We start from the raw sequence: 14,595 nt of genomic DNA, 5'->3' as shown, positions 1-14,595 counted from the left end.
GTCCCACTTTCAACGTTGCAGATTTGAAGCCTTATTTGGGTGAGGAAGATGATCTTCCATTGAGGACGGCTAATTCAAGAAGGGGAGGATGATGAGGACATCAATACAATTGTTACACCTGATATACCTACTAGACGAGTTACTAGAGCTCGCGCATGCCAATTGAATTACCAGGTACTTTCGTTTCTTGGAATTCCTTCCAATGTTCATTAACATATGATGCTGCCTAAATTAGATACTTTTGTTTTTCTTATGAATGAAGGACCTAGCATGGACAAGGAAGATGGCCATTGGAGTGGGACCAAGCATGGAGGGGAAGGTGCACACACGAGAAAGAACAAGGGAGCTTCTAGAGGTGATTTTCAAACTTTGAAGTCGTGATAAGGAAAGCATGAAGGCTTGGACGAAATATACAAGATGTCACTTCATAAGTGTCGTCCATAGGCACTTATAGGTGTTGTGTCACCTTATTTTTGAGCCAGGGCCATGTAATTTTGAAATACTACCACATAGGATGTTTTTAGAGTCCGTATGTGTGGGGAAATCGAGTTATGGTCGTTTTTGGACCCCTCCTCCAAGGGTCACGAAAATCCCTCTCTATTCCCTCATATATACAACACTTAGGGAACCGTTTAGACTTGGGTTTTGTCTAGATTACAAGTTCGCCATAGCTGCAACTTCGCATTCTTCGTTTGTGTTCTACGACCAGACCAAGACGTCACAAAACCCCACTTTCATCAATAAAGCTTTCCTCTTATATTCGCAATATCCCGATTGCAATTTCAGTTTCTTGCTTGTTCTTCATTTGCGTGCAGGAAACAGACCCTCGTGGTCAGGTTGATCGTGCTCCGATGTGGTCAATAACCTCTTGGAGTTGGTTTAGCGATTCCTAAGGCGCGACGTCTTCGCACGTTCGTAGTCGGATCGTCAAAGTATACTCCACCAAAAACGATAGCCATCATCTCATCGAAAGACACGGACAACTTCGCCTCTATCACTCTCTCTCTCTCTAAAAAAATAATACACCATGCCATCCCACGAAGAGCCATAATTTTTTTCATTTTCATGTTGTGCATTTAGGATGTAAATTTTCTAAGAATAGCTTCACAATATAGATGGTTGTAAAGCTTCATTATCCATTTGTTTTAAGGTCTACTTAAATATGCTTGCATTTTCATTGTATTTGAATTAGTTTAAAATCATGTAAAATCATCAAAGTTTATTATTATTATTGTCGTACATGTTATTTTGACATTTCTGCAAATTATTTTTTAGGCTTTAGGGTTCGTCCCACCTTAAACTTTTTCATCCTCCATCACTAGGATATGTATATAAAGTGATAAAAAACATTGCAGGTAACCAAGCACGTCTTTGATGTTCCTGAAACACAACTCATGTTACAAGATCAGACGACTCACAAATTTCTGACTCCGACGTGTAGCACGCCCTGTTCCCGTGATGACATCCACCACGTGCAAATCCTCCGTAGGTGCGCTGGAAACCTTAAACCATCTAGGTCAGTGATGATTTTAGACCCCAAACAGCTCAGACGACGGCCTGAGGCATGAGGCCCATTTGCTTTGTTGAGTATAGCAAATAATATAGCAATTGCTACATTCAACAAAGGTTGACGAGGCCCTGGACCGGTTTGCCCTGGGCTTGATCCATTGCTGAGTCCGCGAGCGATCTAGGAGGAAGAATCCCGAACAAATAGGGCGGTTCCTATTTAGCGCCACATATAGCCAATTTTTGCTAATCGGCGCGTGGAGCATCCCCTGCTGGGCCGGCCCATTTGTTATCTCTTTTCAGGTACAAAAAAATGTGCGGGCAGAGGATTCGATCACGCGACCAATTCGTTGCGAGTCCTGCGATGGAACCATCACGTCATCAGCCTACTAGACCAAATTTCTTTCACTGCATACTTTTATTTCCTTCCTCCGTTCGTTTTTAAAATAAGTTTTGTTTAATGCGTGGATTTCATTTAAATTCGTGAATCTTTCTCAAATTGGATGAACTTTTTTGAATTTAATAAACTTTTCAATATCGTTGATTTTTTTTTTCAAATTCATCAAAAAATTTCATAATTCATGATTTTTTTTAAAATTGATGAACTTATTTACAAAATCGATGAACTTTTTTTCAAAGTCAATGAACTTTTATTTCAAATTGATGGACTTTTAAAAAAAATCGATGAGTTTTCTTTCAAATTAGTAAAGTTTTTATCAAATTTGATGGGCTTTTTTTCAAATTCAATGAACTTTTTTTTGAAATTCTATGAACTCTTTTTTTAAGTCGATGAATTTTTTTTAAAGTTTGATGAAATATTTTCAGATTCGATGAACTTTTTAAAAATTTCGATGAAGTTTTTTAAAATAAGATGATCTTTTTGACAACTGATTAATGTTTTTTCAAATTTGATGAACATTTTTCAAAATCGCTGAACTTTTATAAAGTTTGATGAAGCTTTCTCAAATGTGATAAACATTTTCAAATTTGATTATTATTATTTTAAAATCTGTGAATTTTTTTCCCATTTTGAGAATTTTTTTTGCAAAATCAAAAATCAATGAACTTTTATTTCAGGGCCTGCTACGGGGCTCCAGAAGCTGTTTGATGAGCCGGCCCATAATGGTGGGCTGCGCCTGCAGCGCCGTATAGCAGGTCCAAACAAATAGCACCACGCCGAGCACGCACGGTGGGTATAGAGACAGGCAAGGGCTGGGCCGCTGGAGCCTGGACCTTGAGCCTTCGGGTCATACGAGGTGGCCCCCAGCGAGAGGACTCGCTCATTCATTCATCTGTGCCTTTATGCAGCGCGGGGACAAGCTCGCTCCTTGGTGCGCCTACGGCACCCTCGCGCCAGCCTCACTTCAAATCATTTTTTTTAAACTCGAAGAACAAAAAAAGGCAATGCTCTACGCCAGCGCGCCACCCGAATCGTTCGGCCAGCGCGGGCCGTCTGATCCGTTAGCTATACGCGGACCGCGTCGTTGGATCTCTATGCAACAATTTTTCTTGATGTAACAAATTTTATCTATGATGCAGTAATTTTCGTCAACGGTTGCAACAAAGATATAGTTATAGCAAAAAAAAAAAATCTAAGTGATTGTAGAAAAAAAACGAATTTGATGATGCGTGGTAGCAAAACAAAAAAAATTGTAGCAAAACAATTCGGTGAATTCGGCTTGCAACTCTGACGAATGAGTGAAGGGTTGCAGCAAAAAATGATGCCGGTTATAGTAAAAATTAACACGGTTGTACCAAAAAAAATGCAACGAACTCGAGTTACAACCAAACGTGAATGTAGCTTTTTTAATGAACAAATTGTAACAAAAATAGAAAACGCTTGTAGCAAAATTTATCACGGTTACAACGAATCTGAACAAAATTTATTGCATACACTGGCAAGCGAGCGCGCGGGTCACGCGCGACCGGCGAAGCGTTCGGCCGGCGCGACGTTTTCTTCAGAAAAAGGAAACGTTTCTGGCCGGTGCGCCGGCCGTACCGTTCGCGCGCTGAGCGCTGACTGGACGTGCAATATTTTTCCGTCTAAAATGTTGCAACCAGCGTCATATTTGCTAAAAACGTTTTTATTTGCTATATTTGTTTAGTAAAAAAGGTTGTATATACGTTTGGTTGTAACTCCAGTTCGTCGTATTTTTCGTTACAATTGAAGTTTTTTTACTTTCGCTACAACCGTGTTAATTTTTGTTACAACCGACATCATTTATTGCTGTAACCGTTCACTAAAAAAGTTGCATACACGTTTACGTAGATATTTGTTACAACCGACGTTTAATTTTGTCATCACACATCATCAGCTTTGTTTTTTCTACGATTACATAGATATTTCTTTTTCTATGAATTTTATTTTTTATTGCAACCGTTGAAAAATTACTGCATCGCGTTAAATTTTTGCTGCATCGAGAAAAAAATATTGCATGAATATCCAACAATCCGGACGCGGTTGGTGGATCGCGGGCCGGCCGCCCGTTTCGGCCGCCGGCGCAGAGCACCATAAAATCTAATGAGATCGTTTGGTGTTCCTGCTCGAACAAACAGAAACAGAGGAGGAGTTCGTCCGCCGCACGTGGCGCACCATAAAAATCCCCAAACCAACTTCCTCAATCTCCTCCATGTTTCCTCGCGCCGTCGCTTTCCCCCGCATCTTTTCCCTCCTCCACCTGCCTTGGCCGCGAAGGCGCCACCTTTACCCAGACCCGCCGGCCGATCGCTGCCTCTGCGCCGCTCCTCTCGTCCCTTGTCGTGTAACACAAGGCTCCTGCTTTCGGTGTGGACTTCCAAGGCAGGCGTTGGGGAAGGGAAGGCTCAATTAGTTTTCCATAGATTAATTTCGGTACTCGGAGGGGGGATGATGGGGTTGGGGCTGGGCGACCCGCCGGCGGATTACGGCTCCATCATGGCGGTGGGGTTGTTCGTCGCGCTCATGTGCATCTGCATCATCGTCGGCCACCTCCTCGAGGAGAATCGCTGGATGAACGAGTCCACCACCGCGCTCTTGCTTGTCAGTACCGTCCCTTCCCGTTTGCTCCTCTCTCTCTCTCTCTCTCTGTGTTGCGGTTGCGGTTGCGGTATTTGATCCTTGCGCGCGTGGGTCTGCAGGGGCTGGGCGCTGGCACGGTCATCCTCTTCGCGTCCAGCGGGAAGAACTCGCGCTTAATGGTCTTCAGCGAGGATTTGTTCTTTATCTACCTGCTCCCGCCCATCATTTTCAATGCAGGGTATGTTCTTCTTATGCAAATTAATACTCCCTCCGTCCCAAAATAAATGTCTTAACTTTAACTTAGTAGTACAATTTTGTACTAAAGCTAGTACAAAGTTGAGACAGTTATTTTGGGATAGAGGTAATATATACAATAGTCTTCATGAGAATCCTTAGAGAAATTGAAATTAATGAGTAGGGTCACTGATTTGCTGTTCTGATTTTAGGAGCGTTCCAAGGATCCCATAAAATTTGTTTTTTAGGTTAAGATGATGGAAACTGCCTGATGCGCAAATCATTTTCTCTAATAACTGAATGTCACTATATCTTTTAGAGTAACAAGGAAGGCTGATAGTAATAATACTAGATAATTAGCTGCAAGTTTTTTTAAGGAGCCTAACAGTTGCATGACTCACTCTACTCTTTTCCCCTATCCCTGACCAGGTTCCAAGTGAAGAAGAAACAATTCTTCCGCAATTTCATGACTATTACATTGTTTGCCGTAGTTGGGACCTTGATCTCCTTCAGTATAATATCACTTGGTAGGTTCTCTCCCTCTTAAAATTCCACTTGGCATGTTGCTTTGTGCTCACCTGTCTCACTGGCCCAATCTATCACAGGTGCCATGGGGCTAGTATCAAGGCTGAACATAGGCGCCCTTGAGCTTGGAGACTACCTCGGTCAGTTCTTTAACCTGGAGCATAAACTTTTCCATTAACTAAGTATAAGAATTTCCATTGCGTGTCTGCTGTTCTTGCTTTTGACTCTTTATGCACGTTCGCTTTTTCAGCACTTGGGGCAATATTCTCGGCAACGGACTCTGTTTGCACCTTGCAGGTGTTAAGCCAAGATGAGACACCTTTCTTGTACAGTTTGGTGTTTGGTGAAGGTGTTGTTAACGATGCGACATCAGTTGTGTTGTTCAATGCAATCCAGAACTTTGATCTTGGAAATTTCAGTAGCCTCAAATTCTTACAATTCATTGGAAATTTCCTCTATCTATTTGGCGCCAGTACCTTTCTTGGAGTATCTGTAAGTTCTGTCCTGTTTCCACCTTTGGCTTTGTTAACTTGTCAAGTTCTGTTGTCTCACTGAATTTGCGTTCTTACTGCAGAGTGGACTTCTCAGTGCTTATGTCATCAAGAAACTGTACTTTGGCAGGTTGGTACTTGACATATTAAATTGTGTGCTTGATAGGATACATGTGTCATCAATCTCAATACATTTTCAGATTTTCTAATCTGCTTTTATGATTTGTTCCTCTAATTTGGCATTTTTTCCAGGCACTCCACTGATCGTGAAGTTGCTATTATGATGCTCATGGCTTATTTATCTTACATGCTGGCTGAAGTAAGTACCCTTCACTATTAACTTCACAATAGATACTACATAATCTGTCACTATCAGCTAGCTCTAATTGATATTGACTGGTTGCTTTGTGTTGCAGTTGCTTGATTTGAGTGGTATTCTCACGGTTTTCTTCTGTGGTATTGTAATGTCGCACTATACCTGGCACAATGTAACAGAGAGTTCCAGGGTCACAACCAAGTAATATCTGCATTGTTTGTATCAGAAATACATGTGACTCCATCATTTGACATCTGATTTTCGCTGATGCTTATGTCATTCTGTGCACAACAGGCATGCCTTTGCCACATTGTCATTCATCTCTGAGACGTTTCTCTTTCTCTATGTTGGCATGGATGCATTGGATATAGAGAAGTGGAAAATTGTTAGTGAAACATATAGGTATGCTCTCTATCTGCTTCTTTCCATGTGTGTAGTAACTTATTTGTTGTTCAAATCCACAGACAGTTTTGTTTTGTAACGCGTTTTTTGTACCATGCAGCCCAATGAAATCTATTGCCTTGAGCTCCATTATTTTGGCGTTGGTGCTGGTTGCAAGAGCTGCATTTGTTTTCCCTCTATCTTATCTCTCCAATTTGACCAAAAAAACTCCAGGCGAGAAGATCTCTGTTAGGCAGCAAGTGAGTGTCATATTAGAAACATCTTATGTATGTTATGTCCTTTCAAAATTAACACTCCTGTTACTTACATGATGTGGGTTATTCAGGTTATTATTTGGTGGGCGGGTCTCATGAGAGGTGCCGTGTCAATTGCATTGGCCTACAATAAGGTAAAGTATTGTGTCTGATCTATTCCATATGTGTTTTGGGTGTAATGCATGATCAAGTTTTCTAGTCTTGGTGTTTTATCATGCTTAATAAGTACTCCCTCCATTCCATAATCCTTGTCGTGATTTTAGTTCAACACGACAAGAATTATGGAACATGAGTACTCCCTCCGTTCTTAAATACAAGCCTTTTAGAGATTTCAATCAATACAGACTACATACGATGTACATAGACACATTTTAGAGTGTAGATTGATTCATTTTGCTCCGTATGTAGTCCGTATTGAAATCTCTATAAGGTCTCATATTTAGGAACGGAGGGAGTATATGCTAATGTAACACCTTATTCCTTATTAGAATTCTGTCATTAGGAACAGATACACCAAATCTGTTGGCTTAAACAGGAACTCAGAGTGGTTTTTAAGGCGACGCCTTACCGCTTTAGGGAGGGGGAGCGCTTTGACGCCTAGGCGACGACTAGGCGGACGCTTTAGGCGCCTAGGCGCCCAAAGCGGTCGATTTTCTAAAGCGGAGAGGGAGCGCTCTGACGCCTAGGCGACGACGACGCTTTAGGGACGCCTTAAAAACAATGACTCAGACCAAATTTGTGAAAACACATGAATGTGAATATGCAATTTGCATGCCAAACTTTGTTTATTTACCTTTCACCGGTACACTTCAACAATTATCATTGGTGAACAAATTTCATGAAAAGTCATAGTAGGGAGTATAGCATAATTTACGTACTTCTAAAAAAAAAATTGAACATGTCCCGCTTGACTGCATGTACAGGCCTGGAATACCCATTAGTTGTTGGGCAGGTTATGGCATGCAATTTACGGAGTATTGTTTCATGAACTTAGCATGTCTGAAGCAAAAAGGTGAACTCAAGACCGAATATCTTTGACATTCACTCCCTATTGATGGACGTCTGTACAATAGCACTACCTGCATAGTAATCCTGTATCGCTAACCCAAAACCTGTGCTACAAGCACAACCTACCTTCTTTTGTCAGTAAAGTTGATGTATTTAGTTGTGACATGTGATGGAACTTAACTATAGTTAAAGATCTGAGAAAGATATTATGTGCAGGACATCTCACGATGAGGACATGATATCCTCCACAGTATTGAATCCGTTATCTTTTGTAAAAAAAACACTTATCCAAAAAATCCTTTTGATTTAAAAGGAGTCATCCACAAACCAAAAATTGAAAACATGCGGTTAAAGGAAATAATAGTAAGCATATTCTTTCTGAGTGTCTGTCATGTGGGGTCAGCCCTATAGGTGCAAGGCAGGCCCTACGCAGTCTGGGCCTGCACCGGCCTAAACTATGGCCTAGTTTAATTATAGAAGTTGTGTTAGATTAGGAGTCTGGGTTAGTTGGAAAGGTTTAGTCCAGTAGAAGGTTACCCTGCCAACTCCCAATTAGAGTAGGAGTCTAGTCTTGTAATCAGGCTTTATATAGCCTGCCTTTGGATCAATAAAATTAAGTAGAAACAATCTAATCTCTCACCTCTATGCTCCTGCGCCCCGGCGCCTCTCCTCACCCCCTTCTCCAGCGATAGGCTGGCGAGGGATTCACCCTCGGCCTCCCGTCTCTCACGACTACAACCTCCGCTCCAACCCACCAGCCCCTGACAACTTGGTATCAGATTCTTCGTCGATCCAGGCGGTGATGCCTCCACCGCCTCCGCCGCCGGCGCCCTTACCGCAAACCCTAGAAAACCTCGCGCTCAAACAACACGAGGATCATGAGGCCGTGGTCGCCACGCTGAACAACCTCTTTGAGGATAACCACACCGCGCGGACGGAGCGCGCTTATGACCACACCACCCTCAAATCCATCGCAGACACGCTCAAGGAACTCCAGGGGCAGCTCGCCGGTACATCCCAGCAGCAGCGCGAGCAAAACCCGGCCCTCCTCCGGCTTGAAGGGAAGGGCACGCTCCAACTAGGCGGCCTCGGACTTCTACGGCCACCCGAGACGTCCCACGTGGCAGCCCCGGCCGCCGTGTCTGAACCACCAGATCGGGCGCCGCGCCTCTACAAGATTGACTTTCCTCTCTATGACGGGGCCGACGATCCACGACCCTGGTTGACGTGCTGCAACCTGTTCTTCTTGGGCCAACGAACGCAGAAGGCCGATAAAACCTAGTTCGCATCCTACCACCTCATCAATGTCGCTGCATTATGGTATGGCCACCTCGAGGCAAAGCTGGGCCAACGGCCATCCTGGACAGAGTTTCAAAAACTGATCGCCAACCACTTCGGTCCGCCAACATGCGCCACCCCCTTTGGCGAGCTGATCTCTACCTGCCGCTCCGACACTGTGGCGGAATATTCCAAGCGCTTCCTAGAGAATCTCTCTCGGGTGCGCCCCATTGCCGACGACAATGAGTGGGATATCTTCACCAACAACTTGGGCGAGCCCATGAAAACTCAGGTCGAGATGTTGAAACCAGCGACTTTGGACGCGGCCATGGACTTAGCAATCTCCTTTGAGCACCTCAATACTGTCACCAGCACCGCGCCCCTGCTGCACGGCCCAGCCGTCCACTCCGTCCCATGTGTGCACCTAATCTGGCCCTTACTAGACTCCTCTAGCCCCTAGCCCGCGCTCGTCTTCAAGAAACTCACGCCGGCCGAGATGGATGAACGGCGCGCTAAGGGTCTTTGCTTCAATTGTGACGAGAAGTTTGCGCGGGGCCATCGCTGCAAACGACTGTTCTACATTCAGTCCGCCGACGCCGAAGACGAGCAGTTTGGGGATTTCCAGGAGGCACAAATCTCCCTCTTGGTTGTCACACGCATTCCCACCACCGCATTGGGGACCGTGACCTGGTTGCCTTGCTCGATTCGGGCAGCACTCATAACTTCATCCACGAAGAGCTGGCCACCGTCGTCGGGCTGCCTTTCTCCTCCAATCGTCGCCTGGGAGTCACGGTCGCTAATGACGATAAGGTGACGGACTCCTGCAGCAAGCTGCGATCACCATTGACAAGGAGCGTTTCGTTGTGGATCTGCATGCCATCCCATTGGGCGGGTTCGACATCGTCCTCGGTACTCGATTTCTAAAAACTCTTGGGCCAATTTTCTAGGATTTTCACGACGCAGTGGATGTCGTTTTGGCACTCGGATCACCGTGTGGATTGGTCGGGACTTGGCTCCCTTGGACGGCCTGCTAACCTACATGCGTGCGAAGGCAAGGACCTCCTGGACAGCCTTCTGGCCACATTCACCAACGTTTTCGCTGACCCTCACGGTCTGCCACCGCAGCGTGCCCTTGACCATCATATTCATCTTCTTCCCGGGACACCGCCGGTTGCTGTCCGCCCCTACCGCTACCCAACTATTCAGAAGGATGAACTGGAGCGCCAATGTTCAGAGATGCTGGCTCGTGGTCTGATCCGTCCTAGTTCTTCGACACTTTCATCCCCAGTTCTACTCGTCAGAAAGCATGACAAGACTTGACGTTTTTGTATCGACTACCATGGTCTCAACCTTGTCACCATCAAGGACAAGTTTCCAATTCCCGTTGTCGATGAACTTCTGGATGAGCTGAAGGGTGCCCGTTTTTTCACCAAACTGGATCTTCGGTCGGGTTACCACCAGGTTCGGATGGCCCTTGAGGATATCCACAAGACGGCGTTCCGCACACATGATGACCTTTTTGAGTTTGTGGTGATGGCCTTTGGTTTGACCAATGCCCCAACAACGTTCCAAGTACTCATGAACGACGTCCTCTGTCCCTACCTTCGCCGGTTTGTGCTTGTGTTCTTCGATGATATCTTGATCTACTGCTCGTCCTGGTCGGATCACCTTGGTCATGTCAAGCTCGTCTTGGAGGCTATGCACACACATCAGTTGTTTCTCAAGCGCTTGAAGTGTTCTTTTGGGGAGGAAACCATGGCTTATTTGGGACACGTCATCTCCGCTGCAGGAGTTGCCATGGATAGAGACAAGGTTCTCGCCGTGGTGGACTGGCCGGTTTCGCGCATCATCCGTGCTGTGCGTGGTTTCTTAGGTCTGGCGGATACTACCGCAAGTTCATTCGGGATTTTGGCACCATTGCAGCTCCCTTCACAGCACTCCTCAAAAAAGACGGATTTCTTTGGACACGTGCAGCGACTACTGCCTTTGAAGCTCTCAAGACAGCTCTTACCACCGCCTCTGTGCTTCAGCTGCCGGATTTTGCAGTGTCTTTCATTGTGGAGTGTGATGCCTCTGGATCGGGTTTCTGGGCAGTCCTGCATCAAGGTGGCGGCCCCATTGCCTATTTCAGGAAAACCATCGCCCCCATTGCCTATTTCAGCAAAACCATCGCCCCGCGCCATGCTTCACTCGCCGCTTACAAGCGGGAACTCATTGGTCTGGTGCATGCCGTGCGCCACTGGCGGCCCTATCTTTGGGGACGTGTGTTCATTGTCAAAACTGACCACTACAGCCTTAAGTTTTTACTGGACCAACGCCTCGCTACCATTCCTCAGCATCATTGGGTGGGCAAGTTGTTGGGGTTCGACTTTACGGTGGAATATAAACCAGGTCGCCAAAACATCGTCGCCGACGCTCTTTCTCGCCGTGATGCTCTTGCTGCCCAGGCACTCGCCATATCCGGGCCTGCTTTTGATCTGTTCGAAGCTCTTCGTCAGGCTGCTCACACGGACCCAGCACTCGTCGCATTACGTGAACAACTCGAATCTGGTGAGTTGGGCCAGCCTTCGGCTTTCGTGGATGGTATTGTCACCGTCCAACAACAAGCTTATGTGCCACCTGCGTCGCCGCTGGTCGGGGAGGTCCTGGCTGCAGCCCATGATGCGGGCCATGAAGGTATCCAGAATTCGCTTCATCGTTTTCGCCGGGATTTCCATCTGTCGCAAGCAAGGGCAGCACTTCAGCTGTATATTCATGCTTGTCAGGTTTGTCAACGCAACAAGACGGAGCATCTTCATCCAGCCGGCTTGTTGCAGCCCTTGACAGTTCCATCTCGTGTCTGGGAAGACATCTCCATGGATTTCATTGAGGCACTTCCTAAGGTAGGCGGCAAGAGTGTGATCCTGACTGTCGTGGACCGTTTCTCCAAGTATGCACATTTCTTACCCTTGGTGCATCCGTACACTGCTGAGTTTATTGCTAAAGCCTTCTTCTCCAACATTGTCCGACTTCATGGGTTTCCAACATCCATCGTGTCGGACCGGGATGTGGTTTTCACTTCGGGCTTTTGGAAGGCTCTGTTTGCCACCACAGGGACGCGCTTGCACATGAGTTCGGCCTTCCATCCACAGTCTGATGGACAATCGGAGGCCGTGAATCGCGTCATCACTATGTACCTGCGTTGCATAACGGGGGATCGCCCACGGCAGTGGCTACAATTGTTACCTTGGGCGGAGTACTGCTACAACAGTTCGTACCATTCAGCATTGAAGCATACTCCTTTCAGGGTGGTTTATGGACGGGATCCCCCCTCACTCCGGGACTATACGCCAGGCGAAATTCGCAATCAGGCGGTGGAACGGCAGCTCGTCGACCGCGATCAGTTCTTAATCGACATCCGTGAGCGTCTCCTTCAGGCAGCACAACAGTACAAGCATTACTATGATGATAAGCATTGGGCCCTTTCTTTTGATATTGGCGAGTGGGTTTGGCTACGTCTTCAGCACCGTCCGGCTGCATTCCTTGGGAGTAGGCGCTAAAGGGAAGTTGGCTCCCAAATATTATGGGCCTTTCAAAGTCCTCGCTAAAATTGATACGGTTGCTTACTGTTTGGAGCTACCCCCATGCGCGCGCATTTACAATGTCTTCCATGTCGGAGTCCTGAAGAAATACCATGGTGAGCCACCAGAAGTTCCGCCGATGCTTCCCCGCTGTTTCAAGCTCGAGTACATCCAACTCCTGTCCAAGCATTGCGTGCTCGTATTGCCCGCGGCGTTCAACAGGTGCTCATTCAATGGGAGGGCCAGCCGGCGTCTGCTGCATCATGGGAGGATGTCACCACCTTCAGTGATCATTATCCGAGTTTCCAGCTCGAGGACGAGCTGTTTCAGAATGGAGGGGGAGATGTCATGTGGGGTCAGCCCTATAGGCGCAAGGCAGGCCCCACGCAGTCTGGGCCTGCACCGGCCTAAACTATGGCTTAGTTTAATTATAGAAGTTGTGTTAGATTAGGAGTTTGGGTTAGTTGGAAAGGTTTAGTCCCGTAGAAGGTTACCCTACCAACTCCCAATTAGAGTAGGAGTTTAGTCTTGTAATCAGACTTTATATAGCCTGCTTTTGGATCAATAAAATTAAGCAGAAACAATCTAATCTCTCACCTCTATGCTCCTGCGCCCCGGCGCCTCTCCTCACCCCCTTCTCCAGCGATAGGCCGGGTGAGGGATTCGCCCTCGGCCTCCCGTCTCTTACGACTACAACCTCCTCTCCAACCCACCATCCCCTGACAGTGTCACTCTTCTTTAGAAAGAAATATTAATATATTCGTTACCACTGTAATATGATATCTCAATTAGGGTGTGTGTGGGTATGTGTGTGCCCGTGTAGCTGGTCTATTTGCAAATGAAACTGCTCCAAGAAAAGGCTGGATTTTTTGCTTATGTATGTTCATGTTTGCCTTCATGCTTTGTCTAACTAGTCATTTTATCACTTGCAGTTTGCAAAATCAGGGCACACTCAGCTCCCTAGCAATGCTATCATGATCACCAGTACAATCATTATTGTTCTTTTCAGCACAATTGTAAGTTTCCTCTTCCTCTTAAATAATGCCATACATTCTCCATTCAAGGCTACAAAATCTCTAATATGAACAACCACATAATATGGAAGCCAACCTCCAGATAATTACTCATATTATCAAATCTTTTACATTTCATCAGGTCTTTGGGCTACTGACTAAGCCATTGATCAGACTACTGATTCCAGCGAGGCACCTCACTAGGGAAGTGAGTGCCCTTTCTGAGCCATCCAGCCCAAAGTCCTTCCTTGAACAGCTGACCGTGAATGGGCCCGAGACAGATGTCGAGAATAGTGTGAGCATACGCCGCCCGACGAGCCTCCGGATGCTCCTGGCGAGCCCGACACGGTCAGTCCACCACTACTGGCGCAAGTTTGACAATGCCTTCATGCGGCCGATGTTTGGAGGTCGAGGCTTCGTCCCATTTGTCCCCGGATCTCCCACCGAAAGCAGTCTACCATTACTGGCCCATGGAAGTGAGAACTAGAGGACTGCACAGACGCAGAAGGGGAGGGTTTAATAGGAAAAGAAGTTTTGTAAATTAGCTATAGTGAGTGTAATTGCTGTAAATCTGAGGTAGAACGGTTCTTCGTAGCTGCTAATTTAGGCTAATTACCTGACCTGCATACAGTTGTGCATATCTCACCAGCCACTGCACATTATAAAGGAGTATCACGCGAAAAGTGCACCTGTAGGCTGAGCTACAGGGAGGCCTTTATTTTTTCAGTGAAATACTATTTCTACACCTAAAAATTTCTGAGAAAAAAACACAATCATATATTTGTTTAACATGTTAAACATGTGTTTTAGGAAACTGCGCGACACCCTAAACGGGGTGTGACTATCTCATTATATAGAGGTACCAAAGGGTACAATACAAGACGTATACAAACTCTACATATACAATCTAACATCCTCCCTTAATCTTAACTATTGCCTCAAGTACAAAGCAAGTTAAGATTGCGTCTACAGTCTACAAACTATGGTTGTGGGAGAGACTTCGTGAAGAT

General features: G+C 45.9%; 2 protein-coding genes across 2 annotated transcripts; both read left to right on the top strand.

Moving 5' to 3' along the window:
* Positions 1 to 4,044: 4,044 nt before the first annotated feature.
* Positions 4,045 to 14,268, top strand: LOC123448422 (sodium/hydrogen exchanger 2-like). Its single transcript, XM_045125283.1, has 13 exons — positions 4,045 to 4,525; positions 4,624 to 4,742; positions 5,168 to 5,265; positions 5,344 to 5,403; positions 5,514 to 5,755; positions 5,838 to 5,884; positions 6,007 to 6,073; positions 6,171 to 6,271; positions 6,365 to 6,472; positions 6,573 to 6,711; positions 6,798 to 6,860; positions 13,505 to 13,588; positions 13,728 to 14,268. The coding sequence occupies exons 1-13, from the start codon at positions 4,373 to 4,375 to the stop codon at positions 14,070 to 14,072; spliced, it is 1,626 nt and encodes a 541-aa protein (XP_044981218.1). The 5' UTR covers positions 4,045 to 4,372; the 3' UTR covers positions 14,073 to 14,268.
* LOC123448421 lies at positions 10,480 to 13,477 on the top strand. Its single transcript, XM_045125282.1, has 2 exons — positions 10,480 to 11,688; positions 11,778 to 13,477. Exons 1-2 carry the CDS (start codon positions 10,480 to 10,482, stop codon positions 12,549 to 12,551), a joined length of 1,983 nt encoding a protein of 660 aa, XP_044981217.1. The 3' UTR covers positions 12,552 to 13,477.
* Positions 14,269 to 14,595: the final 327 nt, after the last annotated feature.

Source organism: Hordeum vulgare, chromosome 4H, assembly GCF_904849725.1.
Source record: "Hordeum vulgare subsp. vulgare chromosome 4H, MorexV3_pseudomolecules_assembly, whole genome shotgun sequence".
Classification (NCBI taxonomy): Eukaryota; Viridiplantae; Streptophyta; class Magnoliopsida; order Poales; family Poaceae; genus Hordeum; species Hordeum vulgare.
The sequence above is the reverse complement of the archived record's forward strand: the minus strand, read 5'-3'. Positions and strand labels throughout refer to the sequence as shown.

Excerpts from the sequence above, each read along its gene's own strand:
- LOC123448422 (XM_045125283.1), top strand. The coding sequence starts at position 4,373 with ATGATGGGGTTGGGGCTGGGCGACCCGCCGGCGGATTACGGCTCCATC. Across the intron at positions 4,743-5,167 it reads CCCATCATTTTCAATGCAGG|GTTCCAAGTGAAGAAGAAAC; the intron begins GTATGTTCTTCT and ends ATCCCTGACCAG. Across the intron at positions 6,074-6,170 it reads TATCTTACATGCTGGCTGAA|TTGCTTGATTTGAGTGGTAT; the intron begins GTAAGTACCCTT and ends TTTGTGTTGCAG.
- LOC123448421 (XM_045125282.1), top strand. The coding sequence starts at position 10,480 with ATGGCCCTTGAGGATATCCACAAGACGGCGTTCCGCACACATGATGAC. Across the intron at positions 11,689-11,777 it reads CCATGATGCGGGCCATGAAG|GTTTGTCAACGCAACAAGAC; the intron begins GTATCCAGAATT and ends CATGCTTGTCAG.